The sequence below is a fragment of the Gadus morhua genome, chromosome 12 (assembly GCF_902167405.1).
Source record: "Gadus morhua chromosome 12, gadMor3.0, whole genome shotgun sequence".
In the NCBI taxonomy this organism is placed as follows: domain Eukaryota; kingdom Metazoa; phylum Chordata; class Actinopteri; order Gadiformes; family Gadidae; genus Gadus; species Gadus morhua.
Window position 1 is genome coordinate 20,785,547 of NC_044059.1, and position 25,809 is coordinate 20,811,355.

Below are 25,809 nucleotides of genomic sequence, written 5' to 3' on the forward strand. Positions count from 1 at the left end.
ACCACCACCACCCCACTCCTCCCATTGTATAAAATGAAAACACCTTTCTCTTCAAGTGCACCCCGACATTAGATGTGGTTGTTGTTTTCAGATTATGCAGCAGTAGGGTGCGTCTGTGTGTGTGTGTGTGTGTGCGGTGTGTATGTTTGTGTGTATGCATGGAGGTGGCAGGATGGGGGGGTGAGGACGCTCGCCTGGAGGCTCAGTGTTGTAAACAGTCCTCAATGCAAAAAAATAATGTTTGCATGAGGCTGTAAATGTGCGTTGTGATCCCCATGGCACAGAGGAAATAGGAAGGGGCGATGTAAATGTGACGCAAACCAAACTCACAAAAACAATGAATGCAAAAAGAGAAAACCAATGCATACTGATAAACGTAGAGTTTGTTTACAAGAATGCATTCCTGCTTACTCACAAGATGTTACATTGTGGGTTATAAAGGAAATCCTTCGGAAAAAAAGGAACTGATTGAGAACTGCGTGTATTAAAAAGGCACTCTGGGAAAACGAGGGAGAACAGAGAAAGGTCAATGGGAGTAAAGAGAGAAAATGTGTGTGTGTGTGTGTGTGTGTGTGTGTGTCGGTGTCAGTGTCGGTGTGTCTGTGAGTATGTCTGCGTGTGTGTTTGTTTGTGTCTGTTTGTGTGTCTGTGTGTGGGAGAGTGAAATTGGGAGTTAAGTTGGAGTGGATGAAGCTTGCTTGTACATTCATTATGTGGCCCTGATTCCCGTCACAAAACACACAGCTTTGACTTGTCGGTAATTTAAACATCATTTTAGTGGAGGAAATTTGTGATCTGTTTTTTAAACACTTTTACATTCCCCCTGTACATGTAATTTAATACACATTTTTAAAGGTTGTACAATCCCAGACTGTTTGTTATTTCCCAGTCCATTTTTTTGTTCTGTTTTTACCTGAAGGTGGCAATTTTGTTTACAGTTTTTACAATCATTTTGTGTTATTTAAATTTTAATACATTGCAAATGTTTGATAATAATTGTAATAATAAGGTTTATGCGATGATATACCAGATGGTTTTAGTTTATCAACATGGACCATTGTATTGTAGGGATGAGATTGCTCATCACTTCAATTCACATTGAGTATACCATCAGCTTTGGGTCGCGCCCAATACTCACGCTCTCATACTTGTTTCAATGAATGTTTTTAATGCTTGAGATACATTAACCGAATTCCAACCTGCCTCTTTTGCAGCAAACACACACGCATGCACAGACATACACATACACACACACGCATGCACGCACACACACACACACACACAGACACGCACACAAAAGCAATTCCAATGAAAAGTGAGGGTCAGGAGGGGATGTCGTTTATGGTGAATGAGTTTGCTAATACATAACAGTTGGACAGTAATGGGAGATCTCCATGAGGGCCAGCAGGTCGCCACATCTCGAGTTGCAATAAACCAAATGGAGGAACTTGTGAAAGAAGCTATGAGAGGAGATTGAACAGCAGAGTTTAAATATAAAACAAAAATGTAAAACAATGTGTTTCTCATCGTGCCATGTATGCATCCAAACACATGTCCTATCTTTTCAAAATCTGAAAAACATGAACATTAACATGACAGTCGAAATGACAATTGGACAAAAACAAAGATTGAAATAACAAAAGAAGCATATGAAGCTTATGCAAATATGTTTTTAAAAAAGACTGTTAATTGATAATTAAACAGACCATGCAACATAACACAAATCTAGTGAATGGCATCCTGACCCCGGAAAAACTTGGATCAGTGCATCCCAGAGGAGAGACAGAGATAGATAGACAGAAATAGTGGATCTCTCTGTTCTTCCTCCCTGTATCTGCTTTTTTTGGATGACTGCCTGTCTTTAAAAAATGACCCTGCCACGCAGTTCTTTTCACTGATATTAACACACAACACACTCCCCTCCGCTGTGTGCAAGGTCACTTCATATACAATACACACAACGCACAACACACACACACAGTGTGTAAACCAAAGTGACGCCGCTATAACGTGTAAAGTGCTCATTTAATAGTAGTTGCATGCCAACTGTAGACAATAGGGGCTTTGCCAAGTCCCTGCCAGGTCCACTCACCGCTATAATAGGAGGGACGTAGGAGACAGAGATATTTTCATCTTCCATTATTTTCAACCCTTTGATTTTCCACCGGTTTTATAAGTTGAAGAACAAATATTTCAATGGACAGTCTTCTCAGTTTTTCCTGTACAAGTGTAACAGGGTGTGTATCCTTTAAATTATAATTACACAATTGCCTTTGATTTCTGTATTACCTGAAGTTTAGCTTTCCATGCCGCTGTCACGTTAAAATTGTACCGGGGGCGAAAATTGTACCGGCCTACGTCATCGTTTGTTTACAACCTGACAACCTGCCCGGCAACAGACGACGCGATGCAGAAAACATGTTTCCAAACGACGAAATAACATAATACAGATAGCGGATCGCTATCTGTATTATGATAGATAGCGATAACACTTGTTTTTACTTTATATTTGTATTGTATTTAATTGTTTAATCGAAACAATAAAAAGATTTGCCCGCGAAACGGGCGATCGCGTCAAATGACAAATGTTTTGCCCGCGAAACGGGCGATCGCGTCAAATGACGTAGGAGGGTTCTTGAAACATAATACAGATAACGGATCGCTAGATAACACTTGTTTTTACTTTATATTTGTATTGTATTGAATTGTTTAATCGAATTTAGCTAGTAAACTGAGTGTTTGAAGCAGGTTTCATAGTCTAGAATGTTCAAGAACCTTCCTACGTGATTTGACGCGTCATTTGACGCGATCGCCCGTTTTGCGGGCAATTTTTTTTATTGTTTCGATTAAAAAATTAAATACCATACAAATATAAAGTAAAAACAAGTGTTATCGCTATCTATCATAATACAGATAGCGATCCGCTATCTGTATTATGTTATTTCGTCGTTTGGAAACATGTTTTCTGCATCGCGTCGTCTGTTGCCGGGCAGGTTGTCAGGTTGTCAGGATGTAAACAAACGATGACGTAGGCCGGTACAATTTTCGCCCCCGGTACAATTTTAACGTGACACCGCCTTAAGCTCTATTTTATTTATTTTTTTGATTTGGCTCCACCTCCTTCTATACTCCCGCCCACATTCCAGAGAACCCGATAAGTTTCCCGCGCCCCCTGCCCTCTGCCCTTGGTTCTGATCCCCTTGGGAAGAGAGTTGGAGTAAGGGCACAAGGCGGAAGCTATTTGTATATGTGTGTATTCAGATCGAATAAATGGACGTCAGAGTGCCCGAGTCCAGACACATCGTGGGTCACGTCATTCATAATTAGAAAGAAACACAACGCAGAACGAACCGGTCACACTTGGTGCCGTTTGATCCGTCGGATCGCCGACCATCATCGCCTGCCTGGTCGTCGGGGTGCGCCCGCCGCTGCCTGCCCTGCTCTGCTGCTTGGCCCTATCACCATCGTCTCCTCGCCGTGTTCGCCGCTGTCTGCCCTGCCCCTGCCCCTGGTATTATAAGCGCTGAGTGCGCGTGAGGTACACGGTAGTCGTTAAGAGTGCTTAAAGGGGAAGTAAATACTGCACTATTTTGCTATAGTTGGGTGCGTAAGAAATAAATAATTATATATATATATATATATATATATTTTTTTTTTATATATATATATTATTTTTCTGTCTTCTGTTTTACATTGGGGTTATTCTTTGGAAGTGTATTGTCGTGTTTAGTCTCTCTTACTGGGTGTATTGGGGAAGGGTATTGATTGTAGAGGTTTTTATTTATTTTTTATTTTTTAGTCAACAAGACTTATTTTCTGTTCGATTTATTTTATTGATTTTTTTTTTGTCAGAGGGTCAAATATCTCGTTTTGTAAGATGTCCAGTGGGGATTCTTTCAGTGCAGATATTTTGGCTGGTCAGGGCCCTGTTGGGCGTAACGTCACTTTTGGGTTGGGGAGGGGCCAGAGGGTCACTCCATTTGGGTTTGGGAGGGGTAGGCCGGTAGCCCCTGGTAATCAGGAGTAATCTGTTGACCAGTCAGAGTTTAGTTTACCAGTAGGTCCCGCCGCCAGCTCTACACCCATGGCACCCATAGCCCCTCAGCCTACCCAGGTTGTTACCGTAGAGTCATTGGGTGGCCTAGTAGCTGATTTGGCCAAACAGATAGGCGATAGCATTATAGCCAGCCTCAACACCATGCACCAGCCCAGTAGTACTCTGCCCCGGTCCCCGGGCCACCAATCCCTTGGCATTACTGATCCATCACAGCTGAAGGTGATTGTTCAGTCAGACCCTAGAGCTCCACCATACTTCAGGGGTGACCACACGGATACATTCTCCATTCATGAATGGGAAGACATGATGAAGTGTTATCTGGGTAGGATGAAGTGCAATACGCGCACTGAGGTGGTTGATTTGATTATGGCGAGACTGACTGGTAAAGTGAGAGACGTGGTGAAGGTATCTCTTCGCAGCCACCCTGAATTAGATTCTAGTGAATTCCCAACAGCTGTATTTGACATTCTAAAGCGCAACTTCAGTGAGCTTACGTTCTCATCCCTCCCTATGAAAGACTTTTACAGCACTGCCCCGAGGGCTGGTGAGGACATGATGGATGACTGGATCCGCCTTAACAAGGCTGTTGATGTCGCTGATGAGTGCCTCCGTAGGCGTGGAAAGGGCGTTGAGGACCCTAGTACTGAGGTAGTCATGATGTTCATTACCCACTGCTCTGACCCCGGTCTCGCCATGTCGTTTAAGTTGAAGTCCCCTGAACTGTGGACCGCAGCGGAGGTTCAGGAGAGACTGGATGATCACATGACGAGTCTGAGAAGAAGTACAGCTCATGCCCAAAATGCAGTGAATGTGTCGGTGTGCAGCCAGAGTCCTGTGGCTGTGTCTTCTCATCGTCCCCAGCATTGTGAACCACATCAGGCCCCTTCGGTGATACACCAATCACTGCCTCATCCTGTCTCTATCGCTCCTGTCTCTGCCCATTGCCAGCCTCAGTCAGCCCACATGATAATGAACCCGCCCCAGGCCCCTCCTGTGTCCCCCCTCTATCCTGCTCCAGCTACTGTCCCTGTTCCCGTCACTGCCAGTTCCTCTGGTGTTGAGCTTGGTCCTCAGCAGGTGGTCGCTATGTTTGACAGAGTCCTCTCTATGTGTACTGCTTCTCTTGCCACTGGTCAGAGGGGTCCTCGTCAGAACGCCCGGCCACAGAATCAGCAGAGTTCTCTGTGTAGAGTATGTAGCTCTGGGGATCACACAACCAATGCGCACTGCAGGTTTCATAGGCTGTGTCTCAACTGCTTCAGACCGGGTCACTTCAGGCATGAATGCCCCAATGCCTCCCAATCTCCAGCTGTGTCGACAAGCCGTCCTTCCAGCGCACCTTTAAACTAGCCAGCCCACGTAGAGAGAGGGATAGCGTGGGCAGTGATGGAGTAACCCTCATTGGAGAACGAGATTTGCAATCTGTCTATGTAAATAGTTGCAGCCAGCTTTCTGAAGACAAGACGGTCATAATGGTGGGGTCGCAGAGAGTGGACGGAGCTAGTGAGTTGTTTTATGCTACAGTGTCAGTCGGTGGCCAGTCTATATTGAAAGGAATGTTAGATTCGGGCAGCATGTCATGCACGCTTAGTGAGGAGGCAGAATCCAAATTGAGAGCTGCCGGTGTTCTCCCTTGTCAAGTGTATCTACGATCTGGATGTTGATGTCTATGGATTTAAGTTCATTGTGCCGACATTCGTTGTTCCTGGACAGAGAGATGAGTTCATACTTGGGAGCAATGTAATCAGACCTATCATACAGGAGATGAAGTCCACTGAGAGGTACTGGGAGCTCATCTCCTCCAGTAGCAGTGACCCAGAGTGTGAGCAATTCCTCCAGCTCCTGAGCTGCATTTCACGGTGGTCGGGCCCTGAGCTGCCGAGTAAGATAGGCACAGTGAGGCTGAGGCAGGCCGTCACTCTCCTTCCTCAGCAGGAATATGTGGTCTGGGGGAAGTTGCCGAGCAACGCTCCTGTGTCCCCAGGGAGCACTGTGATCGTGGAGCCCACCTCGGCGCGGTCAACCCCAAAGAATATTCTGGTGGGGCGTCTCGTGACACCCATGTGGGGGGATCGTTGGATTCCTGTCAAGGTCCTGAACCCCACACACAGCCCTGTGATGCTCCGCCGCAATGCCAAGCTGGCTGACGTCTCTCCCTGTCTGGCTGTTGAGGACCTGCCCATCACTCAAGGTCTGTGCGAGACACAGTCTGATGTTTCTGGTTCTCCTACTCCTTCGAAGTCCATGCTTGATCCTGTGCCGCTGCTGAAGGATCATGGGTTAGCAGACATAGACATTGGTGGCTGTGAAGTGTCTGCTGATTGGAAGAAGGAGCTGGCTGAGCTTTCAGGATGTCTTTTCCAAGGGCAAGCTAGACTGTGGGGAGGCAAAAGACTTCGTCCACCGTATCCACCTTTCTGACGACCGTCCCTTCCGACTGCCCTACCGTAGAGTCCCTCCTGCTCATTACCACCACCTGAGAGAAGTACTGTCTGAGATGGAGATGAAAGGTATCATCAGCAAGTCTCTGAGTGAGTACGCCTCTCCACTAGTCATGGTGTGGAAGAAGAACGGGGACCTGAGAATCTGCACTGACTTTCGCTTGCTCAATGCAAAGACCGTCAAGGACGCCCACCCACTGCCCCATCAGGGTGACTGCCTTGCCGCCCTTGGGGGAAATGCCTTTTTCAGTACCATGGATCTAACATCAGGGTTCATTAACGTCCCTCTGAGTCTGACAGGAGATTCACAGCCTTTACGACACCTCTGGGCTTGTATGAATACAATAGGCTCCCCCAGGGCCTGTGCAACAGTCCAGCGTCCTTCATGCGGATGATGCTTAGCATCTTCGGGGACCTGAACTTCTCCAGCCTCCTTTGTTACCTGGATGACCTGTTAGTCGTTGCTCCCTCTGAAGGCGAGGCCCTGAGTCGTCCGTGAGCTGACTCCACAGGACTGGACCCCTGTCTGTGAGAAGGCGTTTGATGATTTGAAGAGGGTGCTCCTCGATTGTGTGGTGTTGGCTCACCCAGATTTCGATAGGCCATTCATCCTCTCCACCGATGCATCATTGGATGGGTGCAGTCCTCGCCAGCAGTCCTTTCGCAAGTTCCTGCTGGCGAGGAGAAGGCCAGGCCCATAGCGTTTGCCAGCAAGTCCCTCAGTCGCAGCCAAGCAAATTATCCTGCCCATCGACTAGAATTCTTGGCTCTGAAGTGGTCTGTGTGTGACAAGTTCAGCCACTGGCTCAAAGGTCACAAGTTCACTGTCTGGACTGATAACAATCCTCTCACGTACATCATGACCAAACCGAAGCTAGACGCCTGCGAGCAGCGCTGGGTCTCTAAGCTTGCACCATACTTTTTTCGAGATCAAACATATTCCAGGGAGACTGAATGTGGTGGCTGATGCCCTCAGCAGGGACCCCTTTGTGAAGCCTCTGAGCCAACGTCTTCTGTCTGAGCCATACTCCGGGCTGCTGGAACAGGTGTGTGAAGTGGAGGAGGGATGTGTGCAGGACTCATTCCGCCTGACATGTCAGCCTCAATCATTAGGGCTTGTGCGGCCGTCGATGTGTCCATGTCAGAGGATGACGTCTCCTCTCTCCTCTCCTCTTGTGATGACTGGGACTCAGCACCGAGGCAGAGGGCTGCTTCTATGAGTGACCGCTTGAGCTCATTGATCCCTCCTGGCCAGGATTTGTTCTCCTCTCCCTCACTGGCAGACCTGCAAGACCATTAGCAGCAGGATTCGGTCGTTTTGAGAGTATTCAGCTATGTAGATAGGAAGCAGAGACCCTCCAGGCGTGAGCGCTGCAACGAGAGCCAGTGTACTCTGAGGGTTCTGAAACAGTGGGAAAAGCTCACTATACTGCATGGAGTCCTCTACAGGGTTACCAGGGATCCACTGACAAAACACAAGAGGTTCCAATACATCCTGCCTGAGTCCCTGAAGTCACAGGCATTGTCTGGTGTTCATGACCTGGCTGGTCACCAGGGTCAGCCTCGTTCTCTCTCTCTCGCCCGTCAAAGGTTCTTCTGGGGTGATATGGAGAGGGATGTACGCGATCATGTCCGTAACTGCCACAGATGTGTTCTCAGCAAAACCCCGGAGCCCGCAGCAAGAGCCCCTCTGGAGAGCATTAAGACCACTGCCCCTCTAGAGCTTGTTTGCATTGACTTCTGGTCAGCCGAGGACAGTAACAACAAGTATGTGGATGTGCTAGTGGTCACTGACCATTTCACCAAATTAGCACATGCTTTCCCCTGCAAGGACCAGACGGCGAGGAAAGTGGCGAAGAAGCTCTGGGACAACTTCTTCTGTGTCTACGGCTTCCCTCAGCGTCTCCACTCTGACCAGGGTGCAAACTTTGAGAGCGAGCTCATCGCTGAGCTTCTGGAGCTGGCTTGTGTCAACAAGTCTCGGACCTCCCCATACCATCCCATGGGGAACGGCGGCACAGAGAGGTTCAACCGCACTCTGGGCAACATGCTACGGTCTCTCCCTCGCAGATCCAAACAGAAGTGGCCCCAAATGGTTCAGACGATGACGTTTGTCTATAATTGCACAGCACATGAGACAACTGGCTTTGCGCCATTCTATTTGATGTTTGGGAGGGTCCCTCGGCTGCCGGTTGACCTCCTGTTCAAGAATGTCCTCCGTGACGAGACAGTCTGTGACTATGATGCCTATGTGAAGTCTCTGGCGAGCGACCTCCACTCTGCTATACTCCTGGCTCAGAAGAACTCTGCTATTGAGCAGAAACACCAGTCTGACCAGTATAACAAAAAGGTTAAGGGTCTGCCTCTCTCCGTCGGTGACCAGGTTCTTGTAGCAAACAAGGGTGGCAGAGGGAAGCGTAAGCTTGCTGACAAATGGGAGCCGGTTGTTCACACGGTTGTGGCCTCCAAGCCTTCTCTCCACGTCTATAAGATCAGGGATCGAGTCGGACATGAGAGGGTGGTGCACCGGAATCTCCTGCTCCAGGTCAGCTTCCTCCCCTTGGATGAGAGTCTGGATGCCCTGGGCGTCGGCAGTCTGAATGATGGCTGCCCCAAGTCAGACTTACCTGAGTGTGAGGAATCAGCAATTGAGACGGACTGTGGTGCAGCTGATCCCACTATGGCTGATTCGCTCTCCTGGGTCAGTGACGGTAGTGATGACCGTACAGCTTCGTGGGTCCGTGAACAGTCCCCAGTCAGGGATGAGGATGACAATGGCAGTCGTGACTTAACCATTCTGATGGTCCCTCCTGCATTGGATGGGCTTGCTGGTGCTGTTGGTGTTACTCCGTTGTCATCCCCCTCCTCTGAGCCCCATGTGTCTCCGGTAATTGATGCTCATCCTCAGGGTTCTCAGACAAGTGATCGCCTCACTTCAAGATTTGGGAGAGTTATCAAGCCGGTCTTTAGGTTGATAGAGTCCATGGCACAACTGGAAACGATTCTGGGTGTTCGGCCAGTATCCACTGTGATCCATGTTTGAGCTTATGTTGCAGGTGTCTCCTGGTATTACTCGTGGCGAGTGAATTATTAGTGTTTTTATTTATTTGTTTATTTGTTTTATTTGTTATTATTTGCCTGGTCCGAGTATGGCCTATGTATGTGTGGTGTAAATGGCACTTCACGTTGTCTATAGTGTTCCCAGGGGCTTAGCTAACCTCTGGGTGCTCTTAACTCTTTATTGGGTGGCACCTATTGCCGAAGTCGTGGTTTTCTTGTGGTCGGTTTACAGTCCGGTCTGGGCAAGTTTTATTTATGGTTCGAATGTTTGTGTAATTCTGGGGGGTGAGTGTAACAGGGTGTGTTATATCCTTTAAATTATAATTACATAATTGCCTTTGTTTTTCTGTATTACCTGAAGTTTAGCTTTCCATGCCGCCTTAAGCTCTATTTTATTTATTTTTTTGATTTGGCTCCACCTCCTTCTATACTCCCGCCCACATTCCAGAGAACCCGATAAGTTTCCCGCGCCCCCTGCCCTCTGCCCTTGGTTCTGATCCCCTTGGGAAGAGAGTTGGAGTAAGGGCACAAGGGCTAAGGAAGCTATTTGTATATGTGTGTATTCAGATCGAATAAATGGACGTCGGAGTGCCCGAGTCCAGACACATCGTGGGTCACGTCATTCATAATTAGAAAGAAACACAACGCAGAACGAACCGGTCACACAAGTATGTTCATGAAAATGAATTCCTTCAGTGTGTGTACAATGTATATGTAGACAGATAGAGGAGACATGCAGCAACAGTAACATACATATTTTCCAGCTGTATGTTTATCCAGTGAAAAGCAACAGCACCAATGATAAGGAATTGTTGAACACCTTTCAAAATGGGAAAATGGGATATTGGTATGCGTCCAGATATCCATAGGACACAATTCCTTATCCTATCCTACCTACTTATTTCCTTCAACACCCCTACTGCTATGAACATATGTTGTTCATATAGCAAGTCACTAATCCACTTAACCATTTGAGTCAACCACATATAGTGATACTGTTGTATTCTAACTATGATTATTTTAGGAATGCTTTGAGGTGCAGAAGGATAAGCCCATTTCACTGCTTATTGCCCGTCTAAATGCTCATGATGGAATGGGAATGTAATGCACAATGACAAAAATACACAAGAAAACGTTTTGGTGTTTGTGTGTATATGTTGTCTTTTTGTAATAAATCACCAGGAATTGTTGATAAAGGAGTATACCCCTCCACATTTGAAGTACATTGAAAAGTAGTATAAACTGTACAGGGAATCTGAAAAGAGAAAATTATCCGGGGAATTGTATGTCACTGACAGGGGTATTCACACAAAGACCTCGTGCAGAGACCCAGTGAAGATATATTTGGGTTTTATCTTGAATGTTGTAAATATGTCATATAGAGAAGTGGCACTCTCTTGCTGACATGAGCCGGCCCCTGTAATGAATAAAAGAACAGTGCCATGCTGGGGCACAAACAGGGACATGACTACATGCTCAGAACACAAAAGGCAGTGTGACACAGAGAGAGAGCGAGAGCGAGAGCGAGCGAGAGAGAGAGAGAGAGAGAGAGAGAGATCTAACACTATGGCTCAAACACTGAGGTTCAATAGCATTGCAACTAGAGCAGTTGTAGCCACAGGACTCATATTTAATTTAAAAGCATCGACAGTTAGAAAGGTGGATTGGTACTTTGACAAGACACAATCCTTTGTTAAATCACACATTGGAATTGGAAGTGGCTGATGTGTGCCAATTTATTTGAAAAGCGTGTTAATTAAATATTTATTTTATCCAATTCACTAGATTCACTAGATTAGACAAGATTCCCGTATTCCATTAAGGCAAGTAAATCTGGTTTCCATGGATGTCGGATTCCACATGGCCGAACTTCATCAGGCTTCCCTGTAGTACAAACACACCCTCTGACCCTATTTCTTTCTCTCTGTCTCTCTCCCCCTCACACGCACACACGCACACACGCACACACACACACACACACACACACACACACACAAACAGCCACACACACACTCACACACAAACACCCACATTCTCACTGTATCCCTCTAACCCAGTCACACACAGACACACACACTTATAATAGACACTCGGCTCCAAAGCACAATGGCTGATGAGGTAAAATGGGCCTTGAATCAATTTGGAGACATCTAGCCATCTTATTACAAGCATGCAGACCTTTTTTGAAAGATTGACTACCCCGCTCCCATACTCAAACACACCTATATGTTTGTCTCCTCCCCTTAACCTCCCTGTCACTGCATGTAGTTAGCTTAAACAATCTATAACAATCTAATTCCTCAGCCCCTCTGATAGCCCTTCTCTTTATTTGCATGTTACTATGTTTATAGCATACTTGTAGCATTAAACATTCATTCGCACACACACACACACACACACACGCTCACAAACATTCATTCGCACACACACACACACACACACACACACACACACACACACACACACACACACACACGCACACACGCACACATATATATATATATATATATATATATATATGTAAGGGATAATGCCCGACGAGGTGTCCATTATCAGGAATTAATGGACGACGTGGAGGCGTGAACCGTCCGACGCGAAGCGGAGGACGGTTGCCTCCGCGAAGTCCATTAATTCCTGATAATGGACACCTCGAAGGGCATTATCCCGCTTATACCACGGTCACTTACCAACGGTGACCAAATTAAGACCATTAATTTATATTTTCATGCGTTTTACAATCCGAATATAAAGTTTTCCACAAAACATACATTTGTTTGCCTGGTTACGCCCGAGGGTCTGACTAATACCCGGAACCACCATTACACGACCGTTGGGTTCTCATGTAACGGAAACGTTGTTCACTCCTCCAGTAATTAGGACGGGCCATAGCTACGACTTTAGAACGGGAGGTAGCGGGAGGTATTATAGTCCGCTGAGCTTTGTTTTGTTTCCCTTGAAACGTAGGACGGACCATAACTACGACTTTCATGAGGCTTGCAACCATAATTCATGCCATTTTTCATGCCGACTGGATGTAGGCATATCGTGCTTTTTCATGTTGAAGACCTTTAAGTAATATTTTCATTCGTTTTACAATCCAAATATAAAGTTTTCCACAAAACATACATTTGTTTACCTGGTTACGCCTGAGGGTCTGACTAATACCCGGAACCACCATTACACGCCCGTTGGGTTCTCATGCAACGGAAACGTTGTTCACTCCTCCAGTAATTAGGACGGGCCATAGCTACGACTTTAGAACGGGAGGTAGCGGGAGGTATTTGTTTGCCTGGTTACGCCTGAGGGTCTGACTAATACCCGGAACCACCATTACACGCCCGTTGGGTTCTCATGCAACGGAAACGTTGTTCACTCCTCCAGTAATTAGGACGGGCCATAGCTACGACTTTAGAACGGGAGGTAGCGGGAGGTATTATAGTCCGCTGAGCTTTGTTTTGTTTCCATTGAAACGTAGGACGGACCATAACTACGACTTTCATGAGGCTTGCAAACATAATTCATGCCATTTTTCATGCCGACTGGATGTAGGCATAGGTACCATAGGTAGTTTTTATTTAAAAGAAACATGCAAACAATTAATAGGGCGTGGGATCCGCGTTGCATTGTGGGACGTGGCGGCCATGTTGATGGCTACGAAAACGTGGTTAACATAACTCTGACATAACGTTGTTGAACGAAGAGAAGTAGCAGTAGAGTTGAGAAAGAATAGCTAGAAAAAATATGTTAAAATCCCGAAAAGGATCTGGAATTTACCGGGACACATTAAATAGAGATGCCAGGGACCGGTATGGTGATAATAATGACAAAATCAGCATTATTAATAATTTGGATCCATATGAAGTTCCAGCGGCAGGTAGCGGTAAAGGAGGCCATCAACATGGCGGTCACGCAAAGTAATTACTTCATGACACCCAAGCCCTATTGACAATTAATTAGCCTGTTCAGCTGTTTTATTTAAAATTAAATTCGACGTTTCCATTTATGGTGCAATTTGACAGCGTTACAGGCAAGTCCGGCATAGCGGCCTGTGAAGGAGGGTGTTGGACAGCAGGGGCACTGTTTCTCGGGACACTTGATGACAAGACGTGGCTCCATTCTCGTCTCTCCTGCACTGACGGAGCCCAGTAAGCACGAAGGCTGCTCTCGCATCGATGGCCTGTCACCGACATTATTTGACGACTCTCCAGGCCGGCGTCTGAGAGCCGACCTACAGCGGTGCTTCGGAGGCTGTGGTTTGTGTAGATCTGCGAAAGACCCACCTGAAATGTAGAATGACAGGATATTTATTATATTATGGGGATGGAGGGAAACTATTTAGTAGCTATGGACTGATACAAAATTATAGCCATAATCACCTCTTCGCTGATTCTTTTTAACATGTTCCCGAGGTAGTGGACACCCATCGGCTCCCGGGTGTACCACACGCCGGAGGACAGGGTGCGCTTTGGGTGGAGGTAGAACGATTTGGCATCTGATGGACATTTCGCAATATATTTCTTGAAACTTTCCACCGGACAAAGCGGATCATCAGGCCTGGCAAACATAAACCCTCGTAGGTTTTCCTTTTCAAGTTCATTCGGGTCTTTGTGATTCTTGCTTTGGGGATTGTGCGCCAGGCTGACATATTCCACCCCATCCTCGTCTCTCTGTAGGATGAAAGATGACATGGATAGCTCCCGGGTTCCCTCCCTGCCACGCCGAGCCAAACATATTTGGATGTCGAACCACACTTTTCTGACCAGGCCGACGGGCGAATCAGGAGACAGTGCAGTTGAAGATCTAATACGTTTGAGGTCCGACTCGGAGATACGGGGATGGTGGAGGCTGGTATCTTTACCACTTTTCCTGTACCGTTTAATTACGGATGTAAACACGGCATTGCTGGTCCTGAATCTGGTGTCAGTTATAATATTGAAGCCAACTATATAACGTTTAATACCGGCTCTCAGACTCCTTAGGCTGGCTATGCTGTACTCCCCTCCTGTCTTGGTGGACTGGACAGCGGCATAAAACTCCCGCAGAGTCTCATTAAGAGCATCAGCGGTGTAGTTTACCAAGTTGGGGTCCATTCGTTTTTGTTCAAGAAAGTCTCTCAGTATATTAACTGCCCATTTTGTTGTTTTTTTGGTGTTGATCTCATCTTTGTCATCTTCTATTTGATTTAATTCTCCCGGTGTTAACTCCTTGTGCCGTTGCTTTCTTTTCCTCTTTTCCATTTCTTTTTCTTCTGCTGCATCCCAGTCATCGAAGTTGTCATATACTCCAAATAAATTAAAAGAAATGTTGAAATCACTCATTGTTATTTTGTTGCGGTGTTGTAATAAATTGTAAACGGCTTTGACTGCGGTCCCGTTGTTATGGTTACTAATTTTATAGACGATAGCGCATTAATTGAGAACGGTAAACAGACAATTTGACGGAACTACTTGTCCAGGTGTCCGTATATCAGGAGTTAATGCACACCCAGCAGCCAATCAGAATCGAGTATTCCCGCAGACCGTGGTATAAATATATATATAAGCATACATACTCCCATGCACACACCCACACATCGATCTTTTGGTCTCCTCCCCACAGCTTCCCTCTCTCTGCATGTTCGACTACACTATACAACAATTCAGCCCAATTTGCTTACCCCATCTGGCTCCCTCCCCAACAGTACTTCACCTTGGTCTGCAAGTTGTGTATTTCACTAAACCTCTCATTTCATGTGTCACACAAGGTTTGACACATAAGTGCTTTATAAGCCTTTGGTTTAAGAAGTAATCACTTACAATGCATTAATTTGTAAGCCTTTAGTTAACGATTAACAAATCATTAAAAAAACGAATGTACATTTGTAGATGATTAAAAAGTGCTTTGTTGAAAGCTATTTTAGTAGCAGGTGTGATATGGACTATCCTTTGCAAACTATGAAGGTACCGGACTATGAATGTAAACCAATGCCCTGAAGCAGCCACTTGCAGAGCAGACATGTTGACCTCTTATTGTCCTATTGCCATTGTTTGTTTTATTATTTCTGTTTTTTTTTTTTTAAACGATTTATTATGAGAGAGGAAGTTGTAATGGCCCTGTTATGGCTGCATAACTCTGTTTTGCTGCATAATGAGTGTAATCATTCTGGAAGTTGCTCAGACCAGCATAGATCTAATTAAAGAAGATGAAGGGATACCATAAGCCACTAGCTACAATGCTCCGATGTTTTCCTTGTTCTGCGTTTGTATGATGGCTAACTAGTGTGTGTATGTGTGTGTGTGTGTGTGTGTGTGTGTGTGTGTGTGTGTGTGTGTGTGTGTGTGTGTGTGTCTTTCAATGTGCATGTTTTCCTTTGTATAATTGATATACTCCTATAATGTAAACTCAATTGTGTGAGACTGCATTTCCTTTTCTTTGCAAGTGTGTATGTGTGTGCATGGGTTTGTGAGCCAAGGCAGCAGCTAGCCAGATAAATGTGCATAAATGTATAACAAAGAAAAAGTCATAGCCTATTGAAAATCGAAATTTAACCATTGTATGTTGTTTTTTAATCTGATATAGCCACTCTAACACAACATTGGAGTTTTCATAGAAGATAGAAGTGACGTCGGTTGAACTCAAGTTAATAATGTGCGTATTCAGCACCGTCAAGCTGAGGAGATTGACCAGCATCCACAGCACGCCCGTACACAGCAAGACACGGCTAAATAGGTCAGGAGAAAAAGAGGGGTTATTCTGGACGAGAGCCATCGCTTTGGTGTTTAGATCTTTGGGAGAAGCTGTCCTCACTCTGGTCCTGCGGGGCAGGCTGTGAATGTAAACCGCTAGTGTTTGTGTTTGTTAGTTAGACCATGAGAGGGCTCTGCGAGTGTCAGGAATGCCAAAGAACAAAGCTGAGGCACTCGTAAGATATTGTTCTGTGTCTGCAACGCTTGGCCGATTTGCAACATTCGAAGGAGAAGTTGCTTTTTGTACCCACAGTGGTTGTGTTTCACCAAATGCATTGTTTTCGTTGTTGGTTTTGTTTTTCGGAATACAAATCCAATGCCGCTTTCCTTCGTTCCTTCACTTTTAGGTGCTTTGCGGCCGTCAAGGTTATGAAGATCCTCCGGGGGTCCCAGCGGAGGAGCAAGCTGTCAACACTGGGCTTAATCTTGTGAACACCCCCGGTCCCCATCCCCGACCCCCCTCCACTACACTCCCTGATCTTCCCGGCCCATCTCACCCCCGAACCCCTTTACCCCACCTCCACCACCACCTACCCCTCCGTCTCTGATGGCTCAATGGGGCAGACCCAACCTGAGCCTCCACTGCTGGATGTGTGTGTGGTCGGCGGTCACATCAGCAACATCTGCAATGGCGTCTGGGTCAACCGGGGCAGCAGCCGCAGGTGCAGCGGCTCTCAGCCTCCCTCGCGACAATGCTGGGGGCCCGTTGGATTGGCTGCTGTCGGACAAAGGCCCCTTCCACCACTCGCCGGATTACATGGACTTTGTGGAGAAGAACCGGCAGGGCTTCTCTACCAGATATAAGATCTACAGGTGAGTGGGCGCAGAGTGGCAGTTTAACTTTAGGATATGTGCATGGGCTGGTGGATGCGGAGTGTTGTAACTGTGGAGATCAGACGAAGCAGCTTCAAGTCTGCAAGGGCTTTTTGTTTTCAAAGGTACAGAAAGCTACCAGACTCATCTGGTTATTGATTGATTTTTTCAATCTCTCGGTCCGGGATCAGATGAGAGTAGAAGAGAAGAAACATTGACTTGCTGTGTTTCAAGCGTATGCATATATCAAGCATATATGAGCATTTTAAAATTGAATTCACTAGATAGATAGATGGGAGTTCCATGCCTAAGGGAATTTTTGGTTGGTGTTAAACGTGTGAGTATGTCTTACTCTTATATGATCTTAAACCCAGAATTTCTTTCTCTTTCGTCCCCGTTCAAAAATAATAATGATGATATCTATTGTATATAATGCTGTAGCTGTTCTTCACCAAGCAGATTTTGAATGTTTTGCTCTGATTCAAATCAAGGTTTTGATTTCTTTCATGACGATGTTAGTATACCTGGGGTCACTTGGTCCTGATGTCGAAGTGACACAGCCACAGCGTGTGTTTCGATCTGAGGAGTGGTTAATATTAATGCCTGCGTGGATGGCATGGCTAAGGTTCCCGAAGACTTTTAGTGTAACGCAATGTGTCGTGCATTTCATATAAATTGGTCATTATATCGCTCACTCAGCAACACAGAGTTGCTGAATATAAACAATGGAAAGTCGGACTGGACCGTAACCATGGGGATAACCCCAAACCCCCTTCATACCCTACTTAAAATTGCTTTTCCAAAATATGTTTTTAGGGTTTTTGTGTTGAATTCGATATGATACGAGGGGTTTACTTATTATTTAAATCCTTTGTTTTTTACTTTTATAGAAAGAAGTGAATGTCGCTCATCCATCAAGGTGAATGTGGCAACACACACCCTGTTGCCACCTCCACCAGATTAGACAATCCCAGTGTAACGTTGTCCATTTAACAACTATCCCAGGTTCATTCCGAGATGTTCATCTTGTCAAACCACACAGTGTGACACATAAAAAAGGAAAACATAAAAAGATTGCGTCTGTGCCAGCCTGAAATTAGTGTCAATAGACTGCTGAAGGATTTTGAACGTATTGATGAGACTTAGAGATGCATTTAGCCAGAAATTCAATTTTTTTTTGTCATTGTCAGTCTCTGTATTATAGATTATAGCCGATGGAAATTGTATGCGAGGGAGAGAAATTGCACTCCATTTCAATCAGGCAAGGTGAATTAATTAATTGAGATGAAGTAGGCTGCAACTGAACTATTTTTATCCGTCAGGGTCCAATTACCTGCATTGTCAGATAGATGGAATGTCCTTTTTCAGGGAGAAAATGAAGAGCTACGGATGAATTGGAGTGTAATATTGATCGGGACACAAAAAGCGTTTTCTCTGAAATTATATTTGATCCATAGTATTATAAGATTGAATAATATACATATATAATATAAATATATATATATAATATCAATTATTTCATAGTCTCATATCATAAATTAAACATGCATTCCATTAGCAGTGAACATAAACTAGAACTTGAAAAAGGTATATGCTTGTCTGAGACCATTAATAACGCGCCATTGTCATAGCTTTGATTCTGATTTTCAATATTACAGTAACCATTCTTTGGCTTGGTGTTGTCAGGCTCAAATGTTGTTGGCAGTCAGTAATCACATGACAACTGGCACATGGCGGGACAGGTGTGATTAATGTCCTGTGATTTATTACAGGGAGGAACATTTCTCCTGGGGAGCTGTATATTATAACTTTAACTGCCTTCAAGTTTTTCATTCCTTTCTCCACACCCAGTCCTTAGGGGATGGAATGCTGATTGTTTCAGGTGATCAGGTGAAATACGCTGATTGGTTGAAAGGGAGAAATGATGACTCGTCAAGATGACAATGCGGTCTGACTGAGGCATCAGGCTTGGGAGCAATTAACACTGATGGCATCGTAACTCATGCCTATTGTCGTTTGGAGGGAACAAGATTCAGGCCACTGTAAAATATACAAAGTGAATGGACGGGTGGACGGGAGGTCTCAGACACCTATGGATCACTGCAGGGATGCTTTATGGCCCTTGGAAATTGGCCGCTTCATTCAGGATGTTTAATTAGGTTTTTTTTCTTCTTCCTTTATTTTTTTTTTCGGTTCCAGGAAAGGCAGTGGCCCTCTGGAACCGAGCGGCATGGGCGGCAGCAAGATTAATAGTCTTATCATGTGGCCAAGTGATTAGTGAGCTCTTAATACTTATTACTCTGCATTATCACAGACTCCCGTGAGAGGCTTCCGTCAGCTGCACGGTTGTGTTTGAGGCTCCTTAGATTACCACAACACAGCATTGATTAATTGTGATGGTATTAAAAAAAAAGAAATTGTGAAAAAAAGTAAACATTTAAATCTTCCCAAATTGAAATCCAATTGAATTCCGGCCCAATCCAGTTCACATGCCACAAACGTAAGTCAAACGCATTAATCTGGTGAAAAGGGCTACATTCTGCACTTTTGCATTGTAATGCAGTTCATTCATCATAGGCCTTCAAATGTCACTCTCCGATCCAATGCCATGTCTCCACCCTTCTCATGGAGGCACACGCTCTCTCACACACACACACACACACACACACACACACACACACACACACACACACACACACACACACACACACACACACACACACACACACACACACACACACACACGTGCACACAATACACAATCAATGTCACTACAGTGTTCTCACATCCCTTTCTTTACTGAAAGAATAGTTAAAATCAATGGTTCACACCTTATTAACACCATTTCGAGATTTGTAACCAAAGTCGTTTTAATTCCCTTTAGAATCGCCACATTTGCTGGCAAACCATATCTCCCTAACACTCCATATCATTCCTGACATATTTCAATGAAGAATTGCAAATGGCATTAGAATACATACCGAAGCAGGCAATTACAGAGTCAGGAGTGCCATTACTGCCGTGCAAGAACTGCACTGCAACTGACATTAATAATAGCCATACCTCTGGGTTGACTAATTAGAAAAATATATTTGAATTTTCTGAAGCCTTGGCCCTCAAGCAGACCATGACATAATATATATAATAATACACAATGCACCAGTATAAGCAGACCAAATCAGGCTTAACATCTCTATATGTGGGTCAAATCAATTGCTGTAGTCGATCGCAAAAGGTTTGGTGCTAGCAGCTTCGGATATTCTTCATGCTGCTGTTTGTTTGAGCGGAATTTTTTTGACGGCCCATTCCTCAATAAAAAGGCCCCATAATTTCTGCGGCTAAACCAGTAGAGCGTTGATTGAAAGTGACAATATTATTTTCGCTCCGGACCGGTTGTCCTCCTGAGCATGCTGGATCTCTGCTAAATCCTAATAAAGGCTTGATGACAGGAGAAGATGAATTACCAGTAGTGGTGCTTCTGGTTAAAGTAGCGTCAGGCATTCCCGAGAAAATGAATGCTGTAATGAATTTGCACCTTCTCCATTCCTCTCCCTTCAATTTCTTCCCTCCTCTCACTGATTGAGTTTGAAAGATTTTTTGAATCAAGTGCTATGAAAAAATCAAACAATGCTGTGTGTTTGCATATGTATGTTTGTGTGTGTTTGTATGTCTGTGTGTGTGTTTATGTGCGTGTTCGTCCTCCTCAGTGTGACAACACGCGTGCCCCTGTTCACCTTCGTGCATTTGTCCAACGGGGCACCCGCACACACGCGCTCACACACGCGCACACACACACACACACACACACACACACACACACACACACACACACACACACACACACACACACACACACACACACACACACACACACACACACACACACACACACAAACACACACACAGAATTGTTGGAAGGGAAGACAATGTGTGACTGCACATATGCGTTCACATAATGTGCGTGTGTTTGTGCTCTGCCTGCATGTTTCTGGAGATCCACCACTAGAGATGGTGTGACTATGGCTTCCACTGGGCCAACACAAAGTGGGCCTTCCGTTCAAACCACCTGTCCATTGGAATCATTGCCAGCCCTAACGCCTCCCTTGCAGCCCCTGCAGGGAACCAGCAGAAACAACAGCAGGCTTTTGGCTGATCGCAGGGCAGTCGCATGCCAACATTAAAGGGGACCAGTCAAGCTCTGCTATTGTCTTACATTAGGAAGTACTGCTTCATATGCGTGGTGTGTAGAATCCCAGTCTGCCATATCAACTCTGTATCCAAGCATAAATCCTTGATAGTCTTACTAGTGGCATCAGCAGCCCGCCACAATAGCAATATTGCCTTGCAAAATGTATGTATTTCGTTCCCTATTAAAAATGGGTAAATCCTATTTAATTGTTAAGCTGCCCGCAGCCCATTGATTTGTTTAGACCATCCTCGGCCCACTCTCGTTCTCTCTCTCTCACAAAAATGTTGACAAAGGCCCCGTCTCTGAATAGCCCATCCCCCCCGTGCTAGCTCTGAATCAAAACATAATCATGCAAGGAAGGAAGAGTCTCTGGCCGAAATCCTGAAAAGAATCAATCCATAGTTCATCAATGATTTTCTTAAGGGACGCAGGAAAAACATTAAAGATCTAATTAAATACATGGTCCCAATCTCAACGAGGACTAGTGTACTGGTTTAGTAAGCTTTTCTTTGGAGGGGGGAAGTCCGAGATAGTTTCCACTAATGTAGCCTACACATAAATAGTCAGTTCAACCTATTATACAGTCTACGTGAATGATGTTCCCACTGGTGCTCCACTGGCCATGCATTTAGTAAGGCTATTGTTTAGGGCAGTGTTCATTACATTTTGCTTATTGTGTTAACATATTGACGCAATGGATCTAATCCAGTGGGAAAAAATGGACGTTGTCCTCCAAAAAAATCGAGGATCAATGATGTTAACCGCCCTCTTTTCATCTTGTTTCTTTCCAATGCGCCTTTGATTGGGCAAAGATTGTAACAAATCCAAAATAAGTTAATCAACTTACTAACATTTTGTAGTATCACACCGCCATTGACAAATAATATGGATTTATTTATTTTTGACAGAGGAATATTCCACTCTACATGACTGACAAAAATGTGAATGAAGTTTAGTAAATAAAGACCGTTGCTTCAACAGCATTGAAGGGGTAAATGTTATTTGCTAAAAATTAATAACCTATATAGTCAAGATTTTTTAATCTGATGCACCTGTAGCCTTAGAGCAACAGGCTTGATAAAACTAATGACTTGGAGCGTACTCCCTAAAATCAGCTCTGTGGTGAACCCCATTTAATTTCCTTCTCTCCTTCCAGGACAAACCATTTGCTCTATCGGGGGTTTAAGATAAGACGGGGCCAGCTTATCACAGTCGACGATAACGCACGAAAAAAAAGAACGAACTAACAGGATTTCTGCGAAAACACTTTCTATAGCTACTTTCTAATAGCTCTGTGTACAGATACAAACACACACGCACACACGCAACAGACACATACACACACACAACCTATTTTTCCATCCCTCTCTCTGTACGTGGTGTGTCTTTGAACTACCTCCTCCACTTTGCAAGTTGGGACTTGGGAGAGTGTGCAGTGTCCCAGTTGAAGAGGTCATTTATTTGTATGCCATGCAATAAGGTGAGGATTAATAGCTACACCAGGTACATCTGACCGAGAGATTTGTCATGGACCTTTGTCTAAATCGTACATTGTCGGCAGAAAGGTCAATGGGGTACCTCATATCCATTAAGTTCAAACTGAACTTTCCACTCCCTTCCCCATTACACCCACACATGGAAAACCTCTTGTATGATACCGCGTTAACTTCTCTTTACAAGGCAGCACCAGAATGAAAAGAAAAAGTGTTGCTGATTTGATGCCTTAGCTGAGAAAAAATGTTCCCTCCACCTTCACAAAAAGTGTTGAAGGTGTCTTTGAGCGAGAACTCCTTCACCCCTTTTTCCTCCACAGACCAGCAGATACTCGCAGCCGTGCTATGAGTCACACTTTTCCATCAGTGGTGTGTGGAGTCCACCTGCGCTGGAATGAGGCAGAGGAGGTTGAGGACATAACCCTGGTCATCCGTGGCTGATAGGAAAGAGTTTTAGAGTGGGCTCTTAATATATACGTACACTAACAGCTTTTGCAATGATGCATAGATGTGTGTGAAATGTGTGAAATGTTTACATTTAAAATGGAACATTACATTAGTATTTACAAAGGTCATGGTATTAGTGTTGTTATTTGTAGTCGTACAGTCGTAGTAGTGTGTTTAGATAGTAGGGCTGCAATAAATTGTTACTGCCATTGTCAAATCATCAAACAATTTCTTTATATATTATTATATTTTCCCATATTCTGTAAAATGTCCTAAATAACAGCAATTGTGGTATATTTATCCGACAAGGATCAAGGAAAAACGAATCTATTCATTTTGTATTCATCTTTTAAGCATATTTGAATTTAACTCCAAAGTTAAGCTGCAAATTATTGTTATTTGAACTTGAAAAATTACTCGACTGATTTATCAATTTCAAAAATTAGGCCTTGGTTACACTTATGTTATTCTTGCTGTTTAAATGGTCCGATAGTTTATATATAGTCAAAAGACCTTGAGATTGGGCAGTCATGCATTGATGTTGAGAGGCTATTTAAAATAGGTCCATTCAATGCAAGAAGCAGCTGGTCCGGGTAGGCGGAGTTCGTTCAAGTTCTGACCGTACGGCAGGAACATCCAGATATCTAAATTTAAAGTGAAATGGGTAGTAGCATATCGCCGCTGTGGTGTACAAATAAAAAATCACACATCTCAATGGCAGCTTATTCAGTTTGAAGGGCGTTTTGTTTTTTTGAAGTTAGAAAGACATTGGATATTCAACAGACATTCATGTGAATTAACGATGTGACCCGGGTAACTAAAGACACAATTACCAGTGTGAGTCCCAGTGTGTCTAGCGGTGCATACTTGCCAAGGAGATGGAGGACAATCCTTGTGGGCTCAGTGGAGGCATGGGGTGGTGGTTTAATGATGTAGCCTGCAGTTTGCCCGCATCGTGCCCAGATTGCTGCCTACACACTTATGCAATCCGATCACAAGGCTTGCCTGACCATCTCGGGATGTAGTCTAGCTCATCGGATGACAGTGTGAGAAGGATCTGTTCTGGGACTGCCCGGACCAGTTAATGCCTCCTGTTTCTATTGGATGAAAAGTCACACTGACATGACAAATGTAACGAGTCCTTAGATTCGATTACATTTCTGACGATCGAATAATCAACTGCAGCTCTGATTGATAGATCCAGTAGTGTTATCAGCTGTAGTAGTTATAACCTTTCATTACCGTTTCATATTTTTTTTACTTTTCAGGGACCATGCAATTCCCACTTGCACACGATAAAGCTTAAATTTGGTACCCTGTCAGGGATGCAATAATACATGAAATGATCATCGGAAATCTTGCATATGGGGCTTATTCCATCACCCTAAGTTAAATATGAAAAACATTTCTGTTCAAACAACCTCTCTCTCACTAGCAAGAACAAGGTGAGGATAGACATGCGGCCTAGGACAATGTTTAATAGAAAAGTGTATGGATGCCTGTAAAAAAACAGATACAGGCTCGCTCAATGAGCTCTGCTACAGGTTTAAAGCCTCAACCATGACATCACAACATCTCGCTTATGTTCTCCTCAATCTAGATGAACTATAATATATACTGGTAATCACCAAAGTATTATTATATTATAATTGAATAGGACTTTGGTAATAGGTCTGTCTGGCATTTTTTATTATCTTGTCTACCATTTGATGTTAATATACAGTAGCTGAAGCTTATTTAGACTGTTCTTATTAGGATTGACTTCAGCTGTAGTTTCAGTGTAAGCAGGGACATTTATTGTGAAAGATAAAATGTAACCACATTCATGCGTGTATGTTGACAGATATAAAATATCAATATAATGAATTGTGAATGTGTGTGTGTGTGTGTGTGTGTGTGTGTGTGTGTGTGTGTGTGTGTGTGTGTGTGTGTGTGTGGGGGTGGGGTGGGTTGTTAAATGTTACTTAATCTATTCAATGCGTACCATATGTCAAGGAATCAAGGAAAAAACATTTTGTTCTGGCTTTTCAATTTAAGCTTTGCATCTATATATATATATATATATATATATATATATATATATATATATATATATATATATATATATATATATATATATTTGTATGTCTATAATTATTACCATATAGAAAAATAAAGCTGTGCATATCAGAAAACCACAAACACAATTCTGCTGATGCTACACTATTACTGTGAATATAATTCAAAAATAATTTTGTAATTACATTTAATTGAATAAAGTTTCTTAACAAATTTGGGGTAAAATTATAATCATAGAAGTCAGTTAAAGGATAAACAGAATCTTGTGCATTACAAAATACAGCATATATAATTGTTTTGTAAAAGCTGGGAATGTGTCATGCAAATACAGAAGTCCTTGATTTATGTACCAAAAGCCATAATTGTATATTGTATATCTCCCCAAAGAATTGTGGTTATTTGACTTGGACATAGCAATGTTTTTGCGCTGTGCAGAAATAAACCATGGCTGCGACAAGCTGTGTGGACCTCAGACATCCCACTTTAACTCATAGCTTGCTAATGTTTACACAATAACAGAATCCAC

The 25,809-nt window shown here is 44.0% G+C and overlaps 2 protein-coding genes across 2 annotated transcripts in view; one reads left to right on the top strand and one right to left on the bottom strand.

The window, feature by feature from the left end:
- LOC115556180 (BMP/retinoic acid-inducible neural-specific protein 3) overlaps window positions 1-25,809 on the top strand; it is a 55,298-nt gene that overhangs the window by 9,824 nt on the left and 19,665 nt on the right. The window contains exon 2 of the mRNA XM_030373334.1: window positions 16,631-17,096. Within this exon, the coding sequence (XP_030229194.1) occupies window positions 16,831-17,096 (266 nt within the window). The 5' untranslated portion in view covers window positions 16,631-16,830. The remainder of the gene's footprint in view (window positions 1-16,630; window positions 17,097-25,809) is intronic.
- LOC115556181 (zinc finger MYM-type protein 3) lies at window positions 13,501-15,078 on the bottom strand. The gene is made up of 2 exons (XM_030373335.1): window positions 13,935-15,078; window positions 13,501-13,838 (listed from the first exon to the last, which is right to left on the bottom strand). Exons 1-2 carry the CDS (start codon window positions 14,874-14,876, stop codon window positions 13,530-13,532), a joined length of 1,251 nt encoding a protein of 416 aa, XP_030229195.1. The 5' UTR covers window positions 14,877-15,078; the 3' UTR covers window positions 13,501-13,529.